General features: G+C 50.2%; 6 protein-coding genes and 1 non-coding gene across 7 annotated transcripts; 4 read left to right on the top strand and 3 right to left on the bottom strand.

The window, feature by feature from the left end:
- The first annotated feature begins 28 nt into the window (after window positions 1–28).
- On the top strand, window positions 29–132 carry STEHIDRAFT_t68. Its single transcript has one exon. It is a non-coding gene; the product is annotated as a tRNA-Phe (tRNA).
- A 705-nt stretch (window positions 133–837) lies between these two features.
- On the bottom strand, window positions 838–2,902 carry STEHIDRAFT_90613 (PTPA-domain-containing protein; the record flags this gene model as incomplete). Its single annotated transcript, XM_007299489.1, has 6 exons — window positions 838–925; window positions 994–1,623; window positions 1,704–1,897; window positions 2,074–2,422; window positions 2,496–2,629; window positions 2,692–2,902. The coding sequence occupies 5 exons, from the start codon at window positions 2,900–2,902 to the stop codon at window positions 1,024–1,026; spliced, it is 1,488 nt and encodes a 495-aa protein (XP_007299551.1). The 3' UTR covers window positions 838–925; window positions 994–1,023.
- A 443-nt stretch (window positions 2,903–3,345) lies between these two features.
- Window positions 3,346–4,070, bottom strand: STEHIDRAFT_152455 (uncharacterized protein; the record flags this gene model as incomplete). Its single annotated transcript, XM_007299597.1, has 3 exons — window positions 3,346–3,396; window positions 3,477–3,825; window positions 3,886–4,070. The coding sequence occupies 3 exons, from the start codon at window positions 4,068–4,070 to the stop codon at window positions 3,346–3,348; spliced, it is 585 nt and encodes a 194-aa protein (XP_007299659.1).
- A 1,612-nt stretch (window positions 4,071–5,682) lies between these two features.
- On the bottom strand, window positions 5,683–7,994 carry STEHIDRAFT_165269 (uncharacterized protein). Its single transcript, XM_007299596.1, has 5 exons — window positions 7,700–7,994; window positions 6,959–7,645; window positions 6,404–6,903; window positions 5,973–6,342; window positions 5,683–5,894 (listed from the first exon to the last, which is right to left on the bottom strand). The coding sequence occupies exons 1-5, from the start codon at window positions 7,793–7,795 to the stop codon at window positions 5,844–5,846; spliced, it is 1,704 nt and encodes a 567-aa protein (XP_007299658.1). The 5' UTR covers window positions 7,796–7,994; the 3' UTR covers window positions 5,683–5,843.
- A 1,850-nt stretch (window positions 7,995–9,844) lies between these two features.
- On the top strand, window positions 9,845–10,165 carry STEHIDRAFT_48623 (uncharacterized protein; the record flags this gene model as incomplete). Its single annotated transcript, XM_007299220.1, has 2 exons — window positions 9,845–10,036; window positions 10,106–10,165. Coding segments are annotated over 2 exons (252 nt in total), but the record flags the coding sequence as incomplete, so codon positions are not given.
- Window positions 10,166–11,153: 988 nt separating this feature from the next.
- STEHIDRAFT_127839 (FAD/NAD-P-binding domain-containing protein) lies at window positions 11,154–12,678 on the top strand (the record flags this gene model as incomplete). Its single annotated transcript, XM_007299595.1, has 5 exons — window positions 11,154–11,694; window positions 11,782–12,014; window positions 12,080–12,251; window positions 12,333–12,454; window positions 12,547–12,678. The coding sequence occupies 5 exons, from the start codon at window positions 11,154–11,156 to the stop codon at window positions 12,676–12,678; spliced, it is 1,200 nt and encodes a 399-aa protein (XP_007299657.1).
- A 515-nt stretch (window positions 12,679–13,193) lies between these two features.
- STEHIDRAFT_90605 (FAD/NAD-P-binding domain-containing protein) lies at window positions 13,194–15,172 on the top strand. Its single transcript, XM_007299484.1, has 5 exons — window positions 13,194–14,112; window positions 14,185–14,417; window positions 14,486–14,657; window positions 14,716–14,837; window positions 14,911–15,172. The coding sequence occupies exons 1-5, from the start codon at window positions 13,608–13,610 to the stop codon at window positions 15,040–15,042; spliced, it is 1,164 nt and encodes a 387-aa protein (XP_007299546.1). The 5' UTR covers window positions 13,194–13,607; the 3' UTR covers window positions 15,043–15,172.
- The last annotated feature ends 30 nt before the right edge of the window (window positions 15,173–15,202 follow it).

Raw genomic sequence — 15,202 nt, 5'->3', positions numbered from 1 at the left:
TGCATGCAGACCATACTAATCGTCTGACAGTCCGGTAGCTCAGCCGGTCATAGAGCTGGGGAAATAGTCATCCAGAAGACATCTGACTGATCAATTATCCCAAAGACGCTGGTTCGACTCCAGCCCGGAGTATCCACGAGCTCACATTGCTCCCCTTTTGTTTTGTTAGATGCAGAGCAGAAACACGTGCAATCTCACTCACAAGGGTGACCTCTAGCTGAATTGACCTGAAGGACTTGTTTCGCCTGCAGATTCGGAGCACCGTACTCGCTCAAGCATCCATAAGCCACCAAGTGCATACGCTCTTTTGATCGCTCTGTTCGATTGTCAACCACAAAAATGTCAGTCATAGTATCCTCCGGTAGCTCAACTGGTAAATAGTGTTTGGAACATGTTCAAGTTAGACATAGATAGTCACCTGTGCACCCATATCACGCTGGTTCAAGTCCAGCTCGGAGGGCCTTCGAGTGAGAACCGCCGTTTTCTCCCCTCAAATTTCGAGGCATTATTTTGATTTTGTCGCTACCTCTATGCCTCGTTGCCTTAGTTTGTTGGCCCTGACATCATTCACCAAATATGCTTGGACTCGAACTTGATCACGTTGAAGTGGGTACCAAATGCTGTTGTAAACTTAACCATTCGCTAGCTCAACTGGTTAAGAGCATTGAGAGCTTGTGTTTGCTCTTTCTTCATGAAATATTCTCCAAGACGCTGGTTTGACTCTATCTTGGAGGTCTAAGTCTGTGGCATGAGTTTTCCGAAGAGATAGCGTTGGACTCTTCCAAAGCAGATGTCCCCTTTCTGCTTTGTTTGGTTCGGGAAACGCCCATGGGAGAGGTAGCACCGACACAGAGATCAAAACGAGGCCTCGCCACAATAGACGGATATCATCGATACAGAGTTCCGACAGGACTAGGAATACAAGCTAGAGAGATAAAAGCATCAATAAACGCCTCGATGATGAAGAGGAAATCGTAGACGAAGAGCACGTACCAGGAAGCTATCACAGGAAGCATTCGACATTCATTGCACCGGACCTGACGGCTGCGACCCAGAGCCAGTATCAGTCGCACCTCGCGGAAAGATTGTCGGCGGGGATGCAGCAGATTGTGACTCTTTAGAGCCTTGACGTCGGGTACCACCTCCACTCCTCCCAGTACCCAAAGCTCTAAGCGGCGGGATCGAGGGCATCCCCGTTCCCGCACTTGTATCCGCCCATGGTGCGCGCGTCGGCACAGTCGTCGGTCCCGTACTCTGGGTGTTGTACCCTGCGTTACTCGCGTTACTCGCCCAATCACCATAGTCCGAGCCATATCTATAGATTGACCCCGGAGGCTGCATCATCGATGCGAGCGACGTGCCGTGGTCGCTTAGCCCCGTGCGGAGGGCTGTGGTGGCCCAAAGAGCTTGGGTCCCTCCTGTTGGCGTCAGGCTTGGACTGTTGCCTACGCTGATCGCAGAATCCATACTTCTAGGCGGAGGAACGATAGCTGTGGAGCTGTAAGCTGCTGTTTGCGGTAGAGTCGAGAAGCCAGTGGATGTCTGTGAAGGCGACGGGTCCCACTTGAGAAGACCGCCGAGGGGTATATGTTGGACGACGACACGTTTGCCTAGAACTTCTGCCTGTTACGAGGAATCGCATTCGCCGCCGCCACATTTGAGTGGATAGTCTACCAAATTGGTTGACGTCGAAAGATACTCACCTCGTACATCTTGAACAGGCCAGAGTTGACCTTTGCCCAATACATGACGCCTGTCGCGATGGAATGTAGTTGCGAAGAGTGTTCATGGAAAGGGCCATGTTTGACTTCGTGGATGCGCATTATTGACATGAAATACAGGTTCGTTGGCGGCAATGATGGACGAAGAATCGCCGACGGAGGTATCTCAGTCTGATCTAAAGATGCAAAGATGGGAAGATTAGCGATAAGTAAGGTAGAATATAACGAATGCGTTGGGCCCCTCAGAGTGCCTACGACGGGGGTACGCAACCCGCCCACATATTCCGGGCTGCAACAGACTGATTTCCGAGGGTACCTATCAGGAACGAAGACTGAATACAAACATGCTCACCTCTCAGTTGCGCGCTCCCGAATATATACCCCAAGAAATGTGAATCATCCAATCCCCATACACCGTGACTCCCCGCCGGCTCAAGCTTATATACGTCCTGCAGTCTCCAGCATAGCTTCAAGTAGCGCACGAATATCTTCAATACTATTTGGCGCTCCTCTTCCGGGTTTGGCTCGAGAAAGCGTACGAGGGTAAGACACAGGAGGAAGAGAGCGAAGGATGTTTCGTGGCCAGTCCCGTAGTCCATGCGAACGAAAGAGCCAAACGAAGTGTGGAAGTAAGGAAGGAGATGTGCGATGCATGCATGGAAGGCGGGTGGTAGTTTGCTTCGAAGGAGAGTGTCGGCTTGCTTTCGAAAGGGGCCATGAGAAACGTCCTCCTTGAGTAACACTTCAGTATATGTCTTGAATATGGAGACTCACCTGTTCTAACCTCTTCCCCCAGGTTCTAAAGGCAAGGTTGCCAAAACGTTGGGGAGTGTTTAGAGGCGGTATCTCGTTGATCCAGCCGTCGAGCACATCCAAGACGCTGAGCAACGCTGTCACCGCTTCCGAGCCTGAGTATCCCACTACGTATCAGCAAGATCAAGACCGTTATGTTGTAAACGTTCTATCTTACTGGAAGAATGATCATAGGGCAAGCTAACACCGACAACTGATTCATTCAACCGGCGAAGAAATAGAGCATAATCCTTGTATCCTGTGGTCTGCTTCCAGAGTTCGACATCGGTATCCGTGCGGATCGTGAGTGTTGGGAAATGTTCAATGGTGGATACTGTGGTTATAGGCACTTCACGAAGGTTTGGTAAAGCTTCTGGGACAGAATTCATCGGAGGTGATGGAGAGGAGAATACAGTTGGCGTCAAGCATGGTTGGGAACTTTGATGCAGATGGGTGGCGCTCTTGTTTACGCGCCGGCGTCCTGACTGTGTGGCGGCTTTTGGCCCCCAGTATTGTAATTATTTATCTTCGACGGTATACATGGGAATAAACCATGGAGGCAGGAATAGTATCACTAATATGAGGTAATACGCATGTAGTATAATGTATCGAGAGGAGATTGAAAAGGGCCAATTCCTCAGGACCTCGAGAATCGAACAAGATCACAACAGATATTCATGCCAATACTTGTGCGCCAAATTTTTGAGGTAATATTCCGACAAGATGTATCTAGGGTGTGGCAGATACCTGCTATCCTGCGTCAAAAAATTGGGACGAATCAGAGAGTACGACTACTCACCTCACAACTCTGGCCAAAGAGTACGTGTAGAGTCTAGAACGAGAATACCAGCATCTCGAACGGCAAGTTCACTGGGCCCCCGAACTGTGTCAAGAATACAACTCATCAGCATTGTGAGACCTAGATGGTCAATTCACAGTAAATGAGGGAATATCGTCACGTACTTCGAGCACTAATAACTGGTCCTCGCTGATTTTGTACTCCGGTTCAATGAAGTCAAAAGGAGTCTCAAGCAACAGGATGCTACGATACGGAAGTCGAGCTTCGAATGCGATGGAGAAAGGACTGTCATTTCCGATATGAAAGATGTCTGGTTCGGATTTTGCCTTGACCAAGACCGGAGGGCGGTCGCCTTTACGATTGTAGGAAGCTTCCAAACTTCGTGGAAAATCCTCATCTCGCAGGAGATGGTACCCGAACTCGACGACAGCGCATCGCTCATGATCTCTTGCTTCCGGCGCCGTCAAGAAGAAGTCAGAGACGATCCTTTTTCCACTGATATACCCTACCAACCTGGCCATGACACGACTCAATATGATAGGTCAATGGTATACAAGATAAAACATGACGCACGATGGGTCAGGCAACGGCGAGACAGGATCCTGAAGAAATATTCTGGAAGAGTCCGGTCCCCATTCTAACCATGGGACCGGACGGACCACGTCATCCTTCACCTGCTTCAGAGCGTGATGTAGCAGATTGCTGCAGCACAAGACCATGTGATAGTTTCTGAGGGTTGTGTCCTTTTCATAAGCCATTTTGAGGAGCAAAAGACTAGGAGGGGATTGCGGAGAGAACGAGGAAGTCCTCATGTGAGATTCAGAGTAGTAATTCGCGCATCGCAGCGGCGGAAGAAGAAGGCTGGAGATGTGGACGAGCTTGCCACAGCATGGTTCGCGGCTCGGGGGGTTCCCTGTAATAGATCGTATACCGTCGGCAGTTGAATAAATTTCAAGCCTGCCGTCGCCTTTTTCGCCTGGCACGAACGTGGCTATGATCCCCGGAGAAAGAAAGCAGAAGTCGTCACTAAGGGTCCGGGCGTTGGCGAGCTGGAGGTTGGAGTCGTGTTTCTGCAGGGGCTTAGTATTCTACATCTAAATACGTAGCTAGAAATTACTCACAAAAATGACCTCCCCAGATTTCCAATTCCAAACGCGAATGTACGTGTTTTGGGTCTTCACCAACAGGGCGAGCGTATCATCGAAAATCTCAAATTTCCTAATACATTCATCCGTGATGTACATCGTGTCAGGACACAAACACCGAAGGATAGGCTTCGAGGCGAAGGGATGACTCCGATTTGTTGTCAGAGTGCGTAAATGGACCAGGAGCTCTCTGCTCGAAGACGCAACCAAGGAGTCATAACCAGAAGTTCCTCGACGCTCGATGAGTGTAAGGACATCTTGCACCGGGTCAATGGTCATTTCGGCAACTAAAATACCTATGTCTTCGAAGACAATCTCTTGCGCGCTTTGTGTCGGAGATGGAAGGTAGAAGACAGTGAGAGAGGAGTACGTTGTGCCTGTGTCTCCACGCTCGTGATTCTCAGTCTGAGCAAAAACTCCATTTGAATGCTCGTAGAGTTCGCATGGCCGTGGCATTGTAATCCGTTCGATCTTACTAGAAGACAAGGAGCTCCATCGACGGCGACGGTCAAGATGAGTCTGTAGCCGCTCGGCGGAGGAAGTGGACCTGTCGACTGGTGTCATCGTATCAATGATTCCGTCCGCTCCGAGCTCAATTTTCAGCTGAAGAGCCGATGTCGCTCTAATCAAATCATGCAGGAGTTTACACGTCTGTGTGTGGCCTTGTGTGAGTGAAGCTTTAGGTGATGAAAGTGACTGGCTTCTACGAACCATCGAACAGTGTAGTACATCTCGGAAATTCAAGCGACCTAGGATCTCCACAGCCAAGAGCTCTTGGGGAAGATCGAGAAGTTGGTTTTTGATCAGGGGAGACATCTATCTATGGATGAATCAGTAACTAGATTCACTCGCGTCTGGCGCATGGTGGATATCAGCGTACGTCCGTGACCTTCTCGAATCGTCTTCAAACCGCGATGTTCTAAATTGTTGGGAAATGAACGCTGCTTAGCCAGTGGCTACATAAGTGTCCGCTCGTCAGTCAAGAGAAATTTATCAAAGCCAGCAAATATGCGCACTGCAGTTGATCGACAGACCAATTGGAACAATGGTAGAGTTGAAAGAAGAGACGACGCGACGCGAACGCGACATTGACACGATGCGATCTGATGTGTCTCAATGATTCTCACGGTTGTTCGCGTGTGTGGCACACTGTGGCACATAGATATTTATCTACTTGGCGCGACGACTCAGCGACGTGAATGAAAGCCAATATATAAATACATATGGTGGATACTAATACAGTACGGTTGTGAGGATAGGTGTTTGTTCGTTGCTTATCTAACAGCACTAGATAGGGTGATACGTTCCTCGGCCACTAATCCCAATCCGAAAACATCCATGTGAAACAGAAGAAAACAAATCGTAGAGAGCGCATACATAAGTCGATTAGAAAGAGAAAACCCTCATGGCTGTTGGAGAGTCTTCGTCTGGCCCGTCCTAAACCACAGAATGATGGGCCAATTCGTCAGTACTTTTATCAACAGCGCGGATGAAACGGCTAGTGAAAAGACTTACATGAAGGAAATATAGATGCCTATCGTCGATCCCAAACTCTGGACGCGGTCCACTGCAAGGAAATATTTCTACTTGAACGCTATGATACGGCAAGCCCGTCTCGACAGCGATAGCGAATGGACCGTGATCGGTAACGGCAAGTCTCAATGGTTCCATCATCGACTGGTAACGGAGAGGCGTTGGCGGCAGCCCTTTCTTGAAGTCAGGCTGGCCCCATTGACATGTGTTACGGGTCAACGCGAATTGTGGATCCCTGAGGAGCTGATAACCGAACTCGACAATCTCGAAGGGAGGGTTACGAGGATTTCGTGGCCCAGAGGCCGTACACAGGTTCATCACCATTCGATTCCCGACGATGAAGTTAGGCCACCTGTACCATCGGTCAGAACATAGACCAACCAGAAGACGATAGGTAGAGAGAAAGCACGAACCAGTGTTCTAAAGGCTCATCGACTTCGGTAGGTAGCTCACTGAAAAGACGTGAGCTGGTGGGACCCCATCTCTCCCATGGTATGAAAGGTGGTTTGTGGGAACTCGAGCAGAGGGAGTCGGAGGCGTATCTCAGAATATTGCGGATGGAAACGACCAGTCGAAACGCTGCATGTCCGAGGTCGCCAACACAAGTCAACGTGACGAGCAGGAGGGCGGGTGGTGTAGTCGGACTGAAGTGTGAAGCAGCGACTCCAAGATCGCGGTAGCGCCACTCCTCCTTCATGGGTGGAAGTTGGAGTCGGGCGCGATGGGTAAGACCAGGGATGCTCCCTGCCGCCCTCTTTTCCTCTTTTCTGGGCGAAGAACCATCCGATAGAGTGTATATGTCCAAGGCGCCACTTGTCGCATCGCTGACGGCCAGTATGATCCGAGAAGTGAGGAAGGCGTAAGTTCTGAATGCGATTGAAGGGTATCCATCGTTATCTTCGAATGTATGATCCTGTCGAAATTCGGCGTTCAGCACATGTACGATAACGAGATGCTAGGAGACCTACGACGACAAGGTTACCGGATTGCCAGTTCCAAATCGCAAGATAGACAGATCGGTCCGATTTGAGACAAATAGAAAGCATATCGTCGAAAATCTCGAATCGGCACACGGAACTGAACTGGACCGCTCCCATGGGGCAGCAGCAGTAAAGTACCTTGGTTCGTGCTTTAGGATGGGCTAGGTTGCTGCTAAGGGCATGCAGGTGTATACGCAGAATTCCTTCAGGGTTTGAGATCGTCGCCATATCTTCATCGGCATCCGGGTGGCGCTCGAGAAAGGCGATGAGATCGTGATGACAGTCCAAGGCGTGGTCGGCCGACCAAACACCACTGTTAGGCCAAACACTACTTCGTATCATGCTCGTTTCTGGGGTAAGCCGAAAGATGGTATGGGAGCTATGTGGCTTATCGAGGTCAGGGTATAGCTCGCTGTCGCACTGCACAAACGTGTTGCCCTTCTGCTCGAAGAACTCCCATTGCCAAGCAGGAGGCAGCTGCATGTAATCGGAAGTGTGCCATCGTAGCGTACGCCAGCGACGACGAAGATCGAGATGTCGGTGGAGTCGTTCGAAAGAGGACATAGATGTGTCGTACGGCGAGATCGAATCGTCGATGATGCCATCGGAGCCTAGCTCGACTTTGAGTTGAAGAGCTGGCAAGGCCCTCACAACGTCTGATAGATATTTGCATGTCTACGTGGCAAGTTAGACTATAATGATAGAGACTAGACATATAATTTGACGTACGGCGGAGCAGCGAAGCACATCACGAAAGTCCAATCTTCGCAGAACGCCTTCGTCCAATAGTTCGAGAGGTAGGTCCAAGAAAGTGCGTGAGCGCATCGAAAAGCACGTCGGAAGCCAAATGACAGAGGACAACAGTATGCGAGCAGGAGAGACTTCGCGTGAAGAGCAAAGCGACTCTCTTGTAGGAAAGATGGAGACAAAAAGCTTAGCGCAAGCCTCAAGGCCTGTCTACACGGTGTTCCCGACGACCTTTTGACCGCCTCATTAGGAAAAACCAATCCTTAGCGACGGCCCGAGTCAAATGCCGATGGACGCCTTCGCAGGGGAAAAGCCAAACGTCGTGGATTCAGTGAAGTTGGGCTGCCAGATTATATAGCTACTATGCGAGAAGGGGTTTCCACTCGAATCGTAGACGAGTCAGAGCTGGAGGGATTAGACAAAGGAAAAGCGGTGACGTCCGGATCGTATGCCACCCCCGTGAGAACGTTTGTTCGGCTTTGTCCGCGTGGCCCACGATTGTCAGAAGTGGCGCAGACTTGCCACTCGAAGGTTGGGGCGAAAAGTATTTCAAGTGTTCATCGCACAGTGTGGATGTCCGTATGGATCTGGGTCACAATCAGCGTCAAGTGAATCATCTGCACATCTGACTAGATCTTATATCTCGCGTGCTATATGATTATGGCCAATACTTTGAACTACTCAAATGCGACACTCGATGTGCAGACCACTACACGACAGTGAATGATATGAAGGTATGGTCTGAAACCATCGTCCATATTTATACAGAAAGACCTCCATCCACATTCTGGGTATACCTCATTCCGAATACTGATAACAAACTTAGCAAAAGGCCATAGGCCAAGGCCTAGCAAAGGTCGCCCGAGCGAGCAATGTCAGCAAACACTTCACACACGTAGAAAAGCAAAAGGGATCAGGGACTTACCCTCTAAATATCCTTCCCCACAATATGTTTTGCTGGAAGCTGAGTTCCGGCGTGTGAATGGAAGTCGAAGAGCTCACGGCCAAAGAGTCTATACGAAGAATAGACCGTATCTGCGAGTGAATTTTTGGCCCTGCTTAGGCTCGCCAAAGCCCAGTGGGACGCGGTGATTGGTCCGATCACCGTTTTAAAGTCGTTTTAAACAGTTGCAGATACGGTCTAATATCGCAGCCATTGCATCTCGATTCTCGGGTGATGAAACGTGGTAATCAAGCTCAGCTTTCGAACCGCTTCGAGTCAGTAGAGTCTCTGCTGTGACCTCTAGTGTTGTTCTACTTCAAGTGAGTGTCATACTGGCGGAGACATATTTGAGTCAAAATGACAGACTTGCGACTGTAGGACTTACTATTCCTCTGGTGTAAGAGCCTTGTTACAATAGATATGGCTAGATGTTCAGAACATAGCCACGACATCAGCTTGCTTGTCACGAAGACGAAGTGAATAAGGTAACGAGCGCAAGGGTCAGAGTCTGATTATAACTCAACACGGAGGATTAAGCCATGAATAAGTGATTTAATTGATTTTCTATCATGTACAACTCGTCCAACTTGTCGGACGAGGGGTCCAAAAGTGATGAAAAGAGCAGCATGCTCACTGTTCTAACCCTAAGACAGTATAATACTCTCTGGTGCGTTGTGGTGGCGCCAGTAGCAGCGTAGGCATAGCTTGAGCATCTTCGTACTCGAGTATACTGTACGCTGCTTGGCCAATTGTAGCCCAGGTCAGGTAAGATAAACAACTAATTCCACCGTGTAACGTTGTCAGGCTCCATAGCGTTGTGGACGTTGTGGTGAGAGCAGCAGAGCAAACAGGTCGTCGCGTGAGAGCAACAAGGAGTGACGTCACTGAAATACTTACACTCGCATTTCGCCGCAAGAATCTTTCTCTTTCAACTCTTTCGGCACCACCATCTCCAACTCTCTGCGTCAATTCGCGTCAGTGCCTTCGTCACTCCTAGGGTCGCAAAAGGTAGATACCCCAATAGCTCGGTGGTATAAGTACGGCATGTGCAAACCACAAGCCTCATCTTTTCATCCAACTTGACGCCAATATCGGCTACCGTTATGACATCCAACGTAGGTCTCTTGAACGCATCATGAGCTGCGTCCTACATCTTACCTGCCTTGGCACTTCAGTCTAAGGAGACCGTGACCGGTAAAGACTCCCTTCCTATCGAACCGGGCGACACAGTCTGGTCCAAGTCCCGAGGGGGCAAACACGAAGGTGTAGTCGAGCATGTCCTGGAAACACCAGAGGACGTGGAAAGAGCGGCAGACGCTGGAAAATTACAGGGAGTCAGTGTGAAACATCCGCCTAAGGTTGTGTTCACGGACCAGGTGTGTATTTTGTTAATACGGAACGCACTAACGGGCGACGTTACGATGTATCTGACGATCGACGTGAAGCACGGACACAGGGTGTCACATAACCCAGAGGCCTTGCAACAGTCCGATGGAGCTGATTGAAACATTGGGACTCCTCATTGCTTGCTGCGTGCAATACTAGTTCTTGGTTGTCTCGTCACGCATCCCGGGACCCGCATCGGCGCCCACATCCACCTTTGTATCATCGAGCAATGAATATTTGTCGATACCAGTCAGCCTCATATAGGAGGGACCACTTTCTCGATGAAACTAGTTTGAACATGAATGTGTCCTGAGTTACTCCTTTCTTTACCATGTCTGAATATTCCAAATTTACTTATCTCGCACCAGTCTATTGAACGCTGGCTGGTCTACTACAGCAGGTGCACCTTACTACGGTTGTGCCGAGTTGTGGAACATGGACCACAGAGCTCGGGATTTGGGTGTCATATGTGTTTCTCTCAAGTTTTTCTGGGTCTTGGTTTTTGTCTCCCTTTCTGATGACGACCGTGTGGCGTGTGGCCCTACTGTAACGCGGAGATGTCCGGAAGCATCGTGGACTTCCTGGTTTCTAAATTTCATAAACGCTTCACAGTCGACCCCCACGTTATCAGTAACAGTGATCTTCGCACTCGCACAAGCTTGAGCTTGGCTTGAGCGGTTCTCTCGCTCGATATCTTGGAAACGCGTCCTCTCGGCCACCGATACCTGTGCTATATCTTACTGCAAAGTACCTCTGGCCTGCGCTGCCTTCGCGCTGCGCCAACGACCTCGGGAGATGACGTGGACGCTTGCCGAGCAAGTGTGTGCACGTCGGCGCCCGCGCCCGCGCATGTCTTTCTATTGGTCCTTCTTGGCACGGGGCTATAGATGATCTTTCGGCCGCGCTTATCTGATAACTGGAGCGGGTATCCCGCACTAAGATGAAATGAATATCGACAGGGTACGTACCACGCCCGGCTTCCCCTAGCTTCCCCTTCACCTTTAGGAAACGGTGGTGTATATATAAGAACGTGTTGACTACGATGGGTGCTCTACGTCTCAACACTTGTCTTCTTCATCTCCCCCCATATTCGCCCCTCTCCTCAGCATGCCCGAAGGAAAGCACATCGTCATCGTAGGCGGCGGCGGAGCAGGTGCTCAACTCGCCAAAAACCTCTCTCAGTCCAGGGACCTTTCACCTTCGTCGGGCCACACACTTACGGTTCTTACCGCGCGTCCATTCTGGATATTTCTCATCGCGGCAGCACGGTTCACGACGTCTCCTGAGAACCACTTCGAGCAGAAGTGTTTCATTCCGTATGACAAGTTCTTTGACGGCGCGGGTTGTGGTACGGTCAAGGTTGGCAGGGTTGTGAAAGTCGAGCCAACTTTCGGTGGACGTGCAAGTGAGAAAGGTGACGGTGAAGGTACTAGTGACAGGGGCGTGTCATCAGGCGGAGAGTTGTTGCTGGAGAGCGGAGAGAGGATGAAGTACGACGTGCTTGTGCTCGCACCAGGCAGTACTTGGGGTGGCCCTCTAGATTTTCCAGACAAGAAGGAGGACATCATGCAACATCTAGAGGTATGGTGGAGGAAGTTCTCGGAGGCAAAGTCGATAGTGCTTGTTGGTGGTGGAGCTGTGGCTCTCGGTGCGTTCTCACTCTCCTTACATCCATCCTCTATCGCGACTTCTGGTGTCTGGGTGCTGACAAAAGTTCGGTATCCGTGACCAACAGAATACGCGGGTGAGATCAAGGATTTCTACCCATCCACAAAGGTCACCGTCGTACACAATGGACCCATGCTTCTTAATGCCGCCTACTCTGAAAAGTATCGACGTCGCGTTGAATCGGAATTTCGCGCGCGAGGCGTCGAAGTCATCCTTGAGGATCGCGTAGATGACCTGACGCCACCGACCGAGGGCAAGATCACGACGCGTAAAGGCAAGACTATTGAGTGTGACCTGATGGTACGTTCGAGCGGTTGTTACTTCGTATGAAGTCCGTATTTATGGCTGGATGCTCTTTCCCAAAGATACCCACTTATGGCAGTCGCGCGGCCACATCCTTCCTCACCTCCATTGAACCGTCAATCCTTAACTCTCGGGGCGACATCAAAGTCAATTCTCACCTCCAGGTGGACCATCACTCCCTCCCGAATGTCTTCGCGGTGGGAAATGCTGTCGATTGGGACGAACAGAAGCAAGGTACGTCTACTCTTTCTCTTCTCTTAGGTCCTGTCTCGATTGGTGGGCTTGGATGATGAACTCGCTCCGGTCTGTACTCAGCGGGCAAATACGGAAAGCACGCTAAAGTTGTTGGTGGGAATATCCTGGACTATCTGCGAGGGAGATCCCCCACCAGTGTGTATCGAGGATCGACGGAGAAGATAGTCCTCTCGAACGGAAAGGTGAGTATTTTCCTATTAGAGCCACGCAAATCATCCTCTGACTATTAAACATGTCTCGACTCTTGCCAAATTGCTCCAATGTACCCATGTAGGGAGGAGGCATAATATTCATCTCCATCTTCTTCGGTTGGAGTATCATTCTCGGAAACTGGTGGGTGAGACTATCTAACGGTGACACGTACAGAGTAGAGCGGATCAGGAGGTGGTTTGGTCAATCGGAATGATTATGATGGCCAGGCCTGGAGTTTTCGTCGCGTGCGAATTGTCCGTACGACGGTGTCTCTCTGAACAGTGCATTTTTTCCTGTGATATTTATATATGCTTAGTGTAGTTGTATTGAAACATATTAGAAACGTTGTCTCGAGGCTTCTTGTGGTGTCGGCGGTCTGTTCGAGGACTTCGCGGAGGCGTAGCGTCACGGTATGTCTTGTCTCAGGGTGCAATTTATTAAGATATGTATCCGGGGTTACCGGATTTCTTTAGAGTTTCTACTAAGCTTACAGAATCAGGAAGACAGCAAAGAGGAGGACTTGCGCACTCAAATGGAAGGGATGTTCTGGGTGGCGTGTGGCGCTCAGTTTTCGGCAATGGCCGTACGCGCACACCTTTCGTTCGAAAATCCATGGCCCGATTATCAGAACGTTTTCTCGCTATCCGCCATCTGGCCGATACATACGTGTCTTCAAGTAGCCATCGTGGCCACTGCTTTCTATCGTGAACAAGGCTTGTCGACGCAGGAGCTCTTCGTGAACTAGACAAGATCTTTCACGCCCTCGTCGTCCTCACAGTCCCTTTGTGCACCATCGACGCGTCGTGCACGACTTTACAGCCTTTAACTCAGTTGATCGCCCTTGTTCGCGATGATGCTCAGCTCTGCGTTGTTGGTGGCGTTGATCTTTTTGATATCGCCGCGCCTTGGTAGCTTTGCAGGACGTTGCGGACGACGTGTTCTTTCTTTTCGCTGATGGTGCCTTCGAAACTTGAGACTTGACTCAGTTGCTTGACTGTTGTACGCGCACAGCCTGCAGTACTATAAAGAGCTGCTCATGCGTACTGTCCAACTCAAAGCAACTCCCCTCGAACTGTTCTTGGATATCTTCTATAACTTGAAATTCCTCTCGCATTCACCGTTACCACCTCAATTTCGCTACACATGCCTAGTAAATCAATCGTGATCATAGGTGGCGGCGGCGCAGGTGCCCAAGTCGGTCTCCTCCTCTCCCGCTCCCCAGCCCTTGCTTCTTCCTCTAGTCTTAGCACCGGAAACACACTCACACTCATCACCGCCCGTCCTTTCTTCATCCATCTCCCTGCTTCTGCTCGTTTCACGACCTCTGCAGAGGGCAATTTCGAAGAGAAATGCTTCGTGCCTTACGATCGGCTCTTCGCTGGAGGGAATGGATCATCCAGCGTGAAGATTGGAAGGGTCGTTGGTGTTGAGCCTCTCGTGGGCGATAATGGAGTAGGGGAGGTAGTGCTGGAAGGAGGGGAGAGGGTGAAGTATGATGTTTTGGTTCTTGCGCCGGGGAGTACGTGGGCTGGCCCACTTGATTTCCCGGATGGGAGGGAAGAGGTTATGGGGCATTTGGATGTATGGCGGAAGAAGTTCGGTGCTGCGAAGGCTGTGGTCCTGGTTGGTGGGGGCTCAGTCTCTCTCGGTATGCACTCTTTTTCCTCGATGCAGTTTGCGAGTCTTGGGATTTTGCTGATTGCTTTTGTCTTATTCATAGAATATGCGGGCGAACTGAGAGACTTCTATCCCTCGACTAAAGTCACGATCGTACACAATGGCTCTATGCTTCTCAATGATGCATACCCCGAGAAGTATCGTCGAAGGGTCGAACGGGATGCACGTGCAAGAGGGGTTGATATCGTATTAGAGGATCGCCTGGACGATATGACGCCGTCGAGTGAGGGTACGGTGACGACACGGAACGGGAAGGTTCTTCCGGGTGACTTGATTGTACGTTCCCCTTCATTAATTCCATGATATCTCTCTACGTCTACTGACACAATCGCATGAATGGACAGGTGCCAACGTTTGGCTGTCGACCAGCCACATCTTTCCTCACCTCCCTCGAACCTAGCATCCTCAACTCTCACGGTCAGATAAAAGTGAACGCTCGCTTACAACTGGTCGACCCAGCGTTCTCGAACATCTTCGCTTGTGGAGATGCTATTGATTGGGCCGAGCAGAAACAAGGTACGTCCACCTTCCCAGTATGATGGCTTCTTATGCTGACTTTCGTATGGGTATGCAGTGCGCAAGTACGATGCTCATGCTGCAGTCGTTGGTGCAAATGTCCTCAGTCATCTCGAAGGGAAGAAGCCTGCCAAAGTGTATAAGGGGGTTTCTGAGGATATTCTTATTACGAACGGCAAGGTCAGTCCTTCCTCGAACTTGCCTCCAATCCTATTCGACAGACCACGCCAACCCTTTTCATTTTTTCTCGTAGAACCGAGGCGCCGGTTATGTGACCCTATTGTCCGGCCGAGGTGTTGTCCTAGGTGATTGGTTCGCAAGGCTCATCAATGGCGAGACGTTGAGGGTGGAGAAGGTCAGGGAGTTCCTTGGGTACTCGCCGTGAAGCTTTGGCATGGTCATGGGAGAGAGCGTCCTGGGTCCACGGTTTTCTTCTCAATTTCTTTGGGCTATTGACGGACAATCGAGCTGGACTTTCCAGTATATATTACTTTGAAAGCGACGTGATACAAACCCTTCGACGAGCGAGCGCACCTGAAGAACAA

Source organism: Stereum hirsutum, assembly GCF_000264905.1.
Source record: "Stereum hirsutum FP-91666 SS1 unplaced genomic scaffold STEHIscaffold_2, whole genome shotgun sequence".
NCBI classification, from domain to species: Eukaryota; Fungi; Basidiomycota; class Agaricomycetes; order Russulales; family Stereaceae; genus Stereum; species Stereum hirsutum.
The sequence above is the reverse complement of the archived record's forward strand: the minus strand, read 5'-3'. Positions and strand labels throughout refer to the sequence as shown.